This window comes from Trachemys scripta, chromosome 9 (assembly GCF_013100865.1).
Source record: "Trachemys scripta elegans isolate TJP31775 chromosome 9, CAS_Tse_1.0, whole genome shotgun sequence".
NCBI classification, from domain to species: domain Eukaryota; kingdom Metazoa; phylum Chordata; order Testudines; family Emydidae; genus Trachemys; species Trachemys scripta.
Window position 1 is genome coordinate 68,388,695 of NC_048306.1, and position 12,845 is coordinate 68,401,539.

Here is a 12,845-nt window from a genome sequence, read left to right on the forward strand (position 1 = left end):
CTTTCGTGGGTAAGAACCTCACTAGATTCTTACCCACGAAAGCTTATGCTCCCAAAACTTCTGTTAGTCTCAAAGGTGCCACAGGACCCTCTGTTGCTTTTTACAGATTCAGACTAACACGGCTACCCCTCTGATATTTAACATACAGTTAACCTTAAATGTTCCTGCTAGCTTTCAGATAAGACCAACAGTCTTATCTCTGACTATCCACTGGTTTAACCACATAATTTTGACTGTATTTTCACATATGTTTAGGAAATGAATATGAATGCTTTATAAAACACTGGTGAGCCCAATTGTATTCTTACTTATCTCACTGTAGCTTAGGAGTTAATATATTTAAGTCAGAGGAGATACATCAGTTTATAACAAGTATAAGTGGGAACAAGATCAGGTACCCCTACCAGAAAACAATTTCCACATAGTGGGCAATGACATGTTCAAACAATGAGAGATTCAAAGAATCCACAGCTACTATATTAACCGAAACCAAGAACAATAGAGCAAGAAAAAAAGGTTTCTGTGCTAAACATATTTAGCCATTCCTGTTTCAGAAATAGACATTTCTATTTTTTCTTGTTGATAAATGATTACATTTAGAAAGGAAGCTTTTCCCCCTATTGTATCTAACTCAGTTGCATTCATTAAATTTCATTATATCTACATCATTTAATTTAGGTCAACATGTCAAAGCAACCTAGAATCATGTTTGCTTTAAGTCAGTCGACATTACCCTCAAAGATGAGAAAGGCAAACAAGCCAATTTCAGACTCAGTGATAGAAAAGCTTTTTACTCCTTATAGATAATATGGAATGCAGAATTTGGAGGGAAATACATGTATTCCAGATATATCTTGCTACATTTTGGTGTTATTTATATATTTTTTATATACACCCACACATACATCACTAAAATGTAGAGATATAACAGCAATATTATGTAGCGAATGTAATAATAAAGTTATTTTTGCTATTTTAAATGAGAATAGTATAAGTCATTTCCTTAAATGATATTTTTAACCCTTTTGTTATTAGCCTGCATGAATGAATAGTGCTGTTTGAGATACTGAAAGAATCCTAAAGGAGTTTGGCACCCCATTCCGATTGAATTAGCCTCCTCTGAAAATACCAGTGATGGTAGCTCAGATGCTGGAATGCTGCCAGTACAAGTCCACTGTGTGTGTGAAATTAGTATGTTTACTAATTTTATGTATTTGCTTAAGCTTTTAAAACAAACTCATATCACAGCATCTAAGGGCTTTAGCATTTTGTTCCAAAACAGCATAGCAGTTAAAGCCTGATTTTGGCTGGTGTTGCATAAATGTGAAGGAGCACTGGAAACCCCTTACTCCCATGCAAATCCTGGGGAGCGCAAGTGGGGCTACTTAGCATTGCCTACAGCACTACAAGGGAACGGTCTTAGTCTGTATTGTAAAGCACCACGTACAATATGTAAATGTTTAATAATAATCAGCATGGAGCCCTTTCAAGCATCTATCACTTAGAAAAGATTACGTATCAAAGATACCAATTAACAGACCCCCCAAAAAAGTATTTAGACTACTGTTAAGTTTGTAAATACATATTAATAAGATAAAGAGAAAAAAATGAATGGAACATGTTAGACTTAGAAGGTTTAAAGGGAAAGGAAACTCTCTGTTCCCCCTATAGAGGAAAGAGAGAAAGCTAGCTCTGGCAGGGTTCACGGATATTAATTGTTATTTTGCCCCAGTGCATTTCTGTATAGTGTTGTACGTGCATTGATTGGCATTTGTGTTCTGTTTTGGAAGTGATATTAAATGTTTCATGCAAGTGAATTTATTAAAGGTGGGAAGATTCTGAAAGGTATAGCCTGGGAAAAGTGGGTCACACTGAGCAAACAGATAATGGGACTCAGATTGTGTAGTGAGCCCAAAGTCTACCAGGGAAAACAGGGACTCTGGGGATCTTGCTTTGCTCTGGGTTTTCTATTCAGAGATTTCGGAGCCTTTGTGGAGCTGAACCTAGCAACAGATCAAATGGAACATGGCTGTTTTGTGGATCAGGCCCCAGCAGTAGCTGATCTCATGGAGACTTCACTGAACAGGACCTGACAGCAGCAGACATGGCTGAGCTGGCTTTGGGGAACCTGACCTCGCAGCCATAGGACCTGGTGGTTCAGACTTCTGTGGGCTATACTGGGCAGGCTGAGGAGAGATGTCAATGGTGTTTTACTCAAACAATCGCCTCAGCAGTAAAGGTATAAAGAATCAGACAGCAGATCGCTTCACATGATTTAGGCTTCAGGTAGTGCTCTATTTTGCCTAAGTACTAGAGACCACAATGGATGAAATCCTGCCCCCACTGAAATTAGTGACAAAATGCCTATTGATTTCAACAGCATCAATATTTTACTCAATGTATGTTTAGTTATCACCTTTGCTTGTTTCTGAGTTTATATCACAAACAACACCTTTGCACATGAATTGCCTTTAAAATAAATCATGACATTTTAAAAATAGTCTACAGGCTAACATGTAGTATCTGCTCTAAGTTACAGAGTGCATTCTATATACACATAGAGCAATATATTACCATACATTTCATATATTGGAAGCATAGCACTAATACTATCTCAAATTATGTCTTACTGATTTCAATATATAATGGATATAAAGAGGACATCAGAACATTTTCAGAAGTGAAAAGCCCATTCACAGCTCATCTCTAGAATAACCTATGTACCCAAAAGTGTTCAAGTCAACATTGTACCTTCCAAACATCAAAAATTTACAATACAAATTCCATTCATGTAAGCATGGTATTTGTAATGATTCTGAAGTCAATGGGCTTTACCCGAGTATGGACTAAGTAAACACTGAATAAGGACCTCAGGATTTGGCCTAGGGGTATTTGTACTACCCAAGCTCAATGTCTTGATTAGTATTTTGAATACAAGCGGGTTATGTGTTCTTGTTGACACTGTCATCTAAAAACTGATCACTTTTTCTACAAATGATAATGTGCACAGCTTTGTTTTCACACATTGCAAGAGAACGAAAGGAGAAAGGATGTAGCATGGGTGTATTGAGGAAACCACCATATTTAGAAGTGGTAACTATCTTCAGAATTGAAAGTTAGACCTAAAACTAAAAATCCCCAGCAACCTGTGAACTCACCGTATTAATGGAATTTGTATTGCTCATTTCAAACCCACTACTCAGAATATACATTTGAAGCATGAGTATTCCAAAGAATCATTAAAGTGGAATTCAGGATAAACACAGTGTGAGAGAGAAACCTAACATTCTGTTATAAGAAACAGAACCAAAAGGCCAGAGAGGTCACTAAATACCATAACCATCTGCACTGGGCTGCACACAGTACAATGGAAACGAATTTCTGCCAGTACAAATGGCACGTGGAACAAGATCCTGATTCCACAATACTATTAACCCAGTCAGCTAATGTAAGAGAAATGAGAGGAGAAATCACTTAAGGCTCATTTAAATGAAGGGTAAATGTCAACCACCACAACCTGCCTGGATAAAACTGTCAGGCACTGATTTTGTTTGGAAAATAGAGGAGCACCACAAAGATACAAGATATTTGGCTAATACATTAGCAATCCAGCAATACCACCTGCAGATGTGTGTCATGTCTAACACTGGCTCACGTATCAGGAGCTCCCACCCAAGTATTACTACAACTGCACATACAAACTGAGTGACAGACAAATTAACTTGCTATTTGTGTAAACAATTACCCAACTTGCATGGACAATTATAGTTAACTTGTGCCTAGCAATTTCAAAACAAGTCTACATATTTAAGACAAAGTAACAAAAAGTTTGCAACATTTTTGGAACTTTGTTTTAAGAAGAAATATGTGGAATATTTTAAGCAAATTGTTTAAACTTGACGGTTTCATTGAGCAGATTTGTAAATTCCTTTTTTATAAAGAATTAAAATAAAAGAAATAATTAAGCATTTTGCAATTATTGGAACAGCATGAGTAATATTACAGAGCTTTCAGACAGCATGGTAGGTTTCTGGAAAAAAATGCTTGTGCAACTAATGCAGAATACGTGAATGTTGAAATATTATGTTCTCTAAAACACGCCAAGAAGTGTTGCACATACACTTGTCCTTCAATCTCTGCTTCCTCATTCACCATTTTTGGGCACTGGAGACGTCTCTGATTTACATAATATAACTCCAAATAATAAATACAAATTCTCACTTCTTCCCAGATTAGTCAGAGGCACTGTCCTGTGCCTCCAGTACATGAACAGAATACTGAGCTGAGTTTTAAATGGCCCTTGACATTTTATTTTCAATGACCGATAAAAGAGAGTGTCTGAAAAGGAAATGGACATTTTTTAATTTTAATTTTTTATTTAATTTTATTTTTTTACAGTGGTTGGAGGAACAGCAGCCTCTGTTCCTGAGTAAAGGTAAAGCAGATCACCTACGAAGAAAGCAATAAATGTGAGGAGAGTAAAGAACTGAGAACAGTGGTAAGGTCCTCAGCAGGCGTAAATTTCATTGTCTTCAATGGAGCTATGACAATCTACACCAGCTGAGAATCTGTTCCATGGGCTCATAGCTTATTCATAAGGCCGAGGTTCAGCAAAACACTTAGGCACCTGATGTCATAAGCCATGCTACAAGAGCGGGGGAGGGAATGGGAAGACAGGAGCCAGTGCAAAAGCAAGAAAGGCTACATACTACTGTAACCCACCTTTACTTTACCACATCTCCAGATATGTTGGGCCAGCCAGAGGCCTACCTAATCCCTCACATCAGTTACAACAGCTTTAGAGCTGCTCTAACTACACTCTGCTGACCACAGCCTGCACAGGGCAGCCCACAAGTCAAAAAGAGCCGGTAGATTCTTGCCATGCCCTCTTTCCCCTGGCACACTCCTTATGCCATGGCAGAAAGCCATGTTATTCCACAGTAGCCAGGGGTCCCAGATTTACAGCTCCTTGTCACTATCAGAGTATCATAAAGGGATCATAACACGTAGGGATTTTGTCCCAAAATGTCACATTTTAGGCAGTCATAGTACGGAAGGAAGATCAAGTGGAACATGACTGCAATAGTTAAAGATGCTGCTACATTGTGAACAAGCTGCTCGTACCCCATGATAATTCCTAATAAGAATGATTTACAATAATGGAGCCTCGTTATCCTGGGATAAATAAGGGCACAGCCTGCGCAAGTTACTGCAGTAAACAAGAACAGAAGCCAGGATTAACACTGCACATCAAATAAAATAAAGTAACTTTGTTGACAGATAAGCATGTTTACTCCAGCTGAAGAGTCTGAGATAAAAGAAACAAAATAGCTCCCATAATTTCTTGCCTAATACACATCACATTTTCCTTTTCTTTTCTAGACTAATATTCACCTATAGTGCAGAAGACCAATGAAGATATTCCATAATGCTTGGGCCCTGCATTGTGGCTGAAGGGGAAATGCAGCAATGCCTACGCACACCTTGAGAACCAGAGAAGGTTCCATGGAATCTGTGTCTATACAGATCCAGTGGCTACCAACACTGCTGAACAGGTGCAGAGAGGCTATGATAACTATTTCAGCGAATAGTTTTGTAGCCATGCACCTTGGCCCTGAGTGCAGGTGCTCAGGGTGGATTACACCTATTCTTCCTCCCTACTCCCATGCTGGACCCATACAGAGCCCAGCTACTCAGGTTTTATGCGAGTAGAGTGGACTTCACCCTTAAGAGAATAGCTTTGAATCCCGGCTTGAGTTTCTAAGCACAAAGAATAAAAATATGTAATTTGGCTTTCACAGGCAAAGTTAATGCAGACACAAACCCCCTATCCCCACCCCGCCCCCCACCTACAAAACCACTGTAAAAAGATGATAACTTCATCAATATGCCCAAAGACAATATGCCCCACTAACAAGTCTAACTGAAAACTCAATTTGAACAGGCATCTGCAACCTTCATATTTGGTAAGAGGCAAAAATCTTGGAGGATCCCTTTGCATTTTGTCTTAGAAACCAAACTATAAATTCTAATGTATCCCAGAAAGATTATATTCCACCAGCCAACAGAACAAAGCTCTCAGAAATTGCGTACAAAAGTTCCTGACTGCTGTTCAAGTATAACCTTTTAAAGGGATATCCTTAACTTTAATACAGGATTTTTATTTTATTGCTTACTTAGATCACTAATACACTTTTATGTTACTAAAGCTGAAAGAATTTTTTAAATCTAAATTTGCTTGCCACCGTTTATGCATCAGGTTTACTGTTTTGTATTTTATTCAACTTCTTCAGTTAAACTAAACTGCTCCGTTTCATTTTTGCTGCTTCTTCAGTTTCAGATTCTGGTTCTCATGTATTAACACAGTAGTGTTTTGTTTGATAGAAAGTATTTCTAAAATACTGTCAGTTTTAATAATCTAAGATGTAAATAGAAAATGTTATAAATTAGACCTTGTTTACAGTACACAGTTTGTAACTCCCCTGTAATGCCAACATAATAAAACCACCTCAGTGAGAGGCATAGGGTTTATGTCGGTGTAGTTAAGGCAATGCAGTGTCTGTGTAGACGCTGCATTCCTTACATTGACTGTTGGCTGTCATTCTTGTCAATTTCAGGGCTCTGCTAGACCTGTGCAATTGACAAGAAAGCCAGCTCCTGGCTCCCCAGCCGGGCTACTGCCAGGTCTCCACTCCAATTCGGGCTGCCACCCGCTGGGAACCCTGCTGTCACCCCCACCTGGAGGTCTGGGGTCCTGGCTCCCCACCAGGAGCACAGCAGCTGACTAGACTCCAGGTGCGGATCTTTCCCCTGGAGGTAAGAAGCCCTGGGCCGCTGCCCCCCTGCTCCTGGCTGGGAGCGGGAAAGCGAGAAGCCCTGGGGGACAGCTGGGTTCCCAGTAGGGAGCTGCATGGAGCTGAGAGCCCTGGCTCTCAGTCTCCCACACTGCCCCTCTTCAGTTGATAGAAGCGCTCCTGGTGAGAACGCGCACCGCCAATAAAAGGAGGGTAGAGTGGACATCAGCCACCACAGTAATTAAAGTTGTGGCTGTAAATTGACCTAACATAGGTCGACTTAAGGTTGTAGTGTAGACATAGCCTTAGTTTGCTTACAGTATCTGATTTTAAATTGACCCCCTTTAAAATTATATCTAAAAATGAAAAAGCTAAGACCATACTGTTGAGCAATGTTCTACTTGAAGAAGTGACCACATTTCTTTAGTGCATCTGACAGTATTTATTTAGACAGTATTTGGTCCTGCCATGCAGGCAGGGGACTGGACTCGATGACCTCTCGAGATCCCTTCCAGTCCTAGAATCTATGAATCTATGTGTAAGCACGCTTTGTGCTACCTATAAAGTTCTTCAGCTCTAAAAGTTTGCAGATTCAACACATGTGAAAACTGCATGCATGGAGATTTGGCATTTCCAAATGGTCCAAATTCTAGTCCCCAGCTCTCGGCAGTGCAGAACCGGCTGCAGCAAAACAATCTGCCCAGGCTATGGAGACTCCTTTAGTTCTTGAAAGGATGGTTTGCCGAGTGGAACGGTCTTCGGAAGGCAGCATAGCACTTATGCAACCCACCTCACTCATGACTCAGTGTCAGAGGTTATGAATCATTTCCCCTAGACCCTGGAGGATGACTAGGGAAAGCACTGCAAATTCAGAAAGCAATGAGGTAGGGAAAAGGGTGAATTGTATTTGGCTTTTAGATAGCTAGGAAGACTGAACCGGCTGTTCGTAGACAGCTCCATTTCCAGGGCTGTACATCAGGAATGGAGTACAGGGCCCATTAAACCAAAGAAACTGCCCATCAGCCCGTGGGGACATAGCTACTTCAGTTATTTCCTATTCTAAGTATAGGGGGAAGCTGCAGTGACTTAGGCCCCAACGTGTGGTAACCGATGACAAATGCTAGCTTTTTGGTGGCAATTGCTGTTGATTTTCCTTGTTCTCTCAAACTCTTTACCCTACTTGAGTCAGATATCTTCTCCCAGAACATGGAAAGGGAAATATTTACCTGCATGAATTTGATCAATCACATACATTATCCTCTGGTTATTCATCCAAGAGGGAGCCATTTATCCCCTTTAATGGATTATTTAAAAATATATAAATGAATAAATAAATCAAAGAGGATTCATAATGTTGAAAATGCTGCTAACATATCTTGTCTCATTCTAAAAGGTAGATTGATAGTTCTCTGTGAACTTCAGCAATTCTAATTATGTTCTTTCCTTCTTAGACAGCATGGACCTCATTCTCTATTGTCCTGCACTTTGCATCAGTGCAAAGAGGATGTAAATGCTACCAGGTCATTACAAAGCATTTTACACCCCCTTTGCTCCAGTATAATAACTATGTAAGATGCAGGGAAATGATGAATCAGGCCTTATAATTATGATTTTCAAGAATGTATTAACATGAGGGAAAGAATCTCTGTGTAAGTGTTGTGTCTTTGGCCTTTTCACCCAGGGGATTTCCTGTGGAAATAACCAGGAACTTACAAGCATTTCAATAAAAAAATAACCATGAAGAAAATATTAAAAATATCCTGTGAAGTACCTAAAATCACATGGGAATAAGAACTGCTTACTCAGAAAATTTTTAAATCCATACTAGGACTATCTTGTAGGGATACTAAGAGGTTTCCATACTTAACCTTTGGGGCCCTGTGTGGCAAATGAAAATCAGTCTAGGTTCAAGTTACAATATACAGCTTGACCATCAAAAAGACAAATTAAAAGTTTAACTTAAAAACTTCCTGCTGTACTTACTGTACATTGGTGCTAAAAACCATGCAGGCTAACACCTTTAAAGTGGCCTTCATTAGAGATATCTTTATGCTCTATGGAGTGAGTTATACGTGCATGTTTTATACACTCCAAAAGGTATTTTTACCTTGCAATTTGTCCATTCCTTTACCCTGATCCCGCAAAGACTTGTCTACACTTACCGGGGGTTCAATGTGCAAAAAACCCACTAAATTGACCACAGACCGCTCTTCCGTTGACACCTGCACTCCACCTGAACGAGAAGCGTAAGAGGAGTCAACAGGAAAGCGTCTCCAGTCGACATCATGTAATGTGGACCCCACGGTAAGTAGAGCTAAGTACATCGACTTCAGCTACGTTATTCACGTAGCTGAAATTGCATAACTTAGATAGATCTCTCCCCATAGGGTAGACAAGGCCTTAGGCATACTTGTTTAATTTTACAGACTCTGAATACCCCACATGAATGGGACTACTCACAGTGAGTTAAATTAAGCATGTGCTTAAGTCTTTACAAGATTGGGGCCCTTGTTTGTAAGATCAAACAGACACATAAAAATTGTTGAAAAACTTTCTTCTCCACCTAAATCATGGATACTGGTCCACAAACTTGCCATGTGTGACTCATTTGGAAGGAGAATCCCTCCAGGCAGTTTTTAGAGTATCTCATTTTTTGTGAAAAAGTGCATATGCAGCGTGATTTTGTAAAGTGCTTTCAAAGTGATTTTGAAACTTAAAATCTCATTCATTAAATTGTTAAGTACCAAAACAGTCCTAGGTCTATAAACCATACCACAACGTCATCTGAACTGCTTGGAGATCTAGATACAGTTTGTACAAGTACATAAGTCACACACATTTTAGATTAGACACATATCTATGCAATTAAAATATCTGTATATCATAGAACGCTACACATATTATAAAAGATGGATGAAATCTCCACATAGAAGAGGTCACTATGGAGTATATGCTGGTACATAGAGCTATACAATGGAGATCTCTAAATTGATCAATATAGTGGTATTTCTATACAGTATATACTAGTACATATTAACTGATACATTGCGCTCTATACTCTAGAGACCTCCTTGCCCCACTGTAACATGCCAACCTCTCCATATGGAGAACTGTACACTATAGATCTCTCTGTACCCTTGAACATCTCCATATCAAAGGTACACTATAGACCGCTCACTACCCTAGAGCCTCCATACCTAACTGCACACTGTACGCCTCTATATCCTCTAGAACTCTGTATACCCTACTGTACACTACAGAGGGCTCTAGGGCAGTGGTTGTCAAACTGCGGGTCATGACCCAATACCGGGTCACAGAATGCAAGCCACTGGGTCGAGGCGGCTCTGGTCAGCACCACCCACCGGGCCATTAAAAGTCCCATCAGTGGTGCTGCCCAGCTAAGACAGGCTAGTCCCTATCTATTCTGAAACCGCACTGAGCCCCAGAAGCGGCCAGCAGCAGGTCCAGCTCTTAGGTGGGGGGTGGTGGGGTGGGGAGCATGTGGCTCTGCATACTGCCCCCGCCCCAAACACCAACTTTGCATTCCCATTGGCCAGCACTGGGGATGGGGAGGGAGCAGTGCCTGCGGGCAAGAGCCGCATGGAGCCGCTTGCGTACCTCTGCCTAGGAGCTGGACCTGCTCCTGGCCACTTCCGGGGTGCAGCGCAGTCCACGATGCCAGGACAGGCAGGAAGCCTGCCTTAGCACCCCCGCTGCACCGCTGACCAGGAGCCGCCTGAGGTAACTCCGTGCCCCAAGCCCCCCCATACCAGAGCCCCTTCCTGCACCCTAAACCCTTCATCCCTGGCCCACCCCAGAGCCTGCACCCAAAGCCCAGAGACCTGACCCCCTCCTGCATCCCAACCCCCTCCTCAAGCCCAGAGCCCCCCCATACCGGAGCCTCTTCCTGCACCCCAAACCCCTCATCCCTGGCCCCACCCCAGAGTCTGCACCCCCAGCCCAGAGCCCTGCACCCCTCCTGTACCCCAACCCCCTGCCCCAGCCCTGAGCCCCCCCAAACCTGGAGCCCCTTCCTGCACCCTAAACCCCTCATCCCAGCCCCACCCCAGAGCCTGCACCCCCAGCCCAGAGCCTTGAGCCCCTCCTGCACCCAACCCTCTGCCCCCCCCCCCTGCGCCCCCAACCCCTCCTTCCCAGCCCCACCCCACAGCCCTCACCCCAACCCTCTGCCCCACCCTGAGCCCCTCCCAAACCCCTCATCCCCAGCTCCCTTGGGTTGGTGGCATCAACAATTTTCTTCAACTGGGTCCCGAGGAAAAAAGTTTGAAAACCAGGGAGCTAGGGCACGGAGATCTAGCCCCTTCGGCACACCGCGGAGCGCTCTCTCCCAGCTCCATGCCCAGGGCGCTCAGCCCGAAGGCTGGGGAGTCGCCGGGCAGCTCGGTCTGCCTCCCGCGCGGCTCGGCGCAGTCCCCGGCACGTTCCCGACCCCGCGGAGAAGACGCCCGGACTCACGCGCAGCTGGTGGTGGTGGGCGGCGGCTGCCGAGGCGGCGCTCTGGCGGAGCTCAGCCGCCAAGCCCGGTCTCAGCCGGCTCCGGGTGAAGCGGCGGCTCCGCTCCCCTGCCATGTGCCTGGCGAGCCCCGCGCCGAGTGCCCGCAGCGCCGGCTCCCCTGCAGCCCGTCGGGCGCTGCCCCGGCCAAGGCGCCTTCAGGAAGCGGAACTCGGGGCTTTTTTTCCTCCCTCCCTCGAAGGCGTGTTCCCCCCGCACGCGCCTGCTGGGCTAGCGGAGCAGTGGCGGCCGCTGAGCGGGGCCCGGGGCTGGGCTCGCCTGTCCGGACACCTGTGGCCGGCGAGCCTGAGCCAGAAAAAGTTGGGTTCAACTCTCCACAGGCGCGTGACAAACGTGCCCCCCAGCGCCCCCACCTAGCCAAGGCGGGAGGGGGGCAGCAGGGCTGGGGAGTGTCCGGCCCTAGGTCTGACCACAGCCTCACGCCCTGGGGCCCAGCTCAGATGCTTTGCACTAGGCCCAGGCACGGGTTCCAGTTCATGTGCTTTGCTAGAGTCCTATGGGTCAACCAGCAACATGGGACTTGAAGTGCCTCATATATTGCACTAGGACAGTGGTTTCAACCTTTTTACATTTGCAGACCCCTAAAATATGTCAAATGGAGGTGTGCACCCCTTTGGAAATTAAATCTGTGGTCCACGGACCCCTACCATAGAAGTCTTAGACTGAAAATTGACAGCCAAAGTCAACTGTACATGTTGCCACAAGCTCAGCATGGCATTTGACAGGGCACTAAAGTGTGGGCTTCTGTGGTAATGCCAACACTTCTGGATTTTGACCTGTAGGTGAGGGGTTGTCACCTACTCTTGATCAGAAACTTTATTTCCATAGTCACTTTTGGCAGACCCCTTAGACATAGTCTGTGGACCCCACAAGAGTCTGGAGACCACAGGTTGAAAACCATTGCACTAGAGTTTCTGAGGTAGCCACTGGACCAAAGTTTTTAGACTCCAACAAGGCATCCAAGAGCATTTACTTTGGACTTTTCAAAAGTAATTAAGGGATTTCAGTGCCCAAATTCTACTGAATTTCAATTAGATTATGGGGACTATCTTTCTTCAGCCCCTTTGAAAATCCCAGCCTTAATGGAGTTTTTCCAGTAACATGAACAAAAATTTCCCAACTGTTTGTTTATTTTAAATCGTATGAATAGTAGAAACATAGGTGGTAGGTTTTCATTGCCTGGCTATTTTCCTTTCAACTTCTGCCTTCAGGAACAACACATGAAGACCTCAGTCCCAGCTTCTTGTTGTTTTTGAGTAGCAGATTTGTGCCACAGTTTATGGAAAATTTGACCTATATCTCATCAATTAGTTAATGTCTGTGATCTGGTCTGAATACTTATAGCACTGCACATGTGCTGAGTCTTAGTGTGGCACATATACTAGTTGCTCCTGAGATATAATTATTTGTGAAAGGCCTTACCTGTCACACTCATCTACCCGATTGGTCAGTAGAGGGCGCTAGTTAAGACAGTTAAGCCCAAAGCAGTATGTGAAGAATTACAAAGGGATCTCACA

General features: G+C 43.5%; 1 protein-coding gene across 3 annotated transcripts in view; it reads right to left on the bottom strand.

Moving 5' to 3' along the window:
- The window catches only part of DOCK10 (dedicator of cytokinesis 10), a 239,284-nt gene extending 227,826 nt beyond the window's left edge, over positions 1 to 11,458 (bottom strand). Inside the window, exon 1 of one of the 3 annotated variants that reach the window (XM_034780722.1) lies at positions 11,271 to 11,458. In XM_034780722.1, the coding sequence (XP_034636613.1) occupies positions 11,271 to 11,384 (114 nt within the window). In that variant the 5' untranslated portion in view covers positions 11,385 to 11,458. The remainder of the gene's footprint in view (positions 1 to 11,270) is intronic. The other 2 variants (XM_034780728.1, XM_034780732.1) reach the window with 2 other exon arrangements.
- Between the last annotated feature and the right edge of the window lie 1,387 nt (positions 11,459 to 12,845).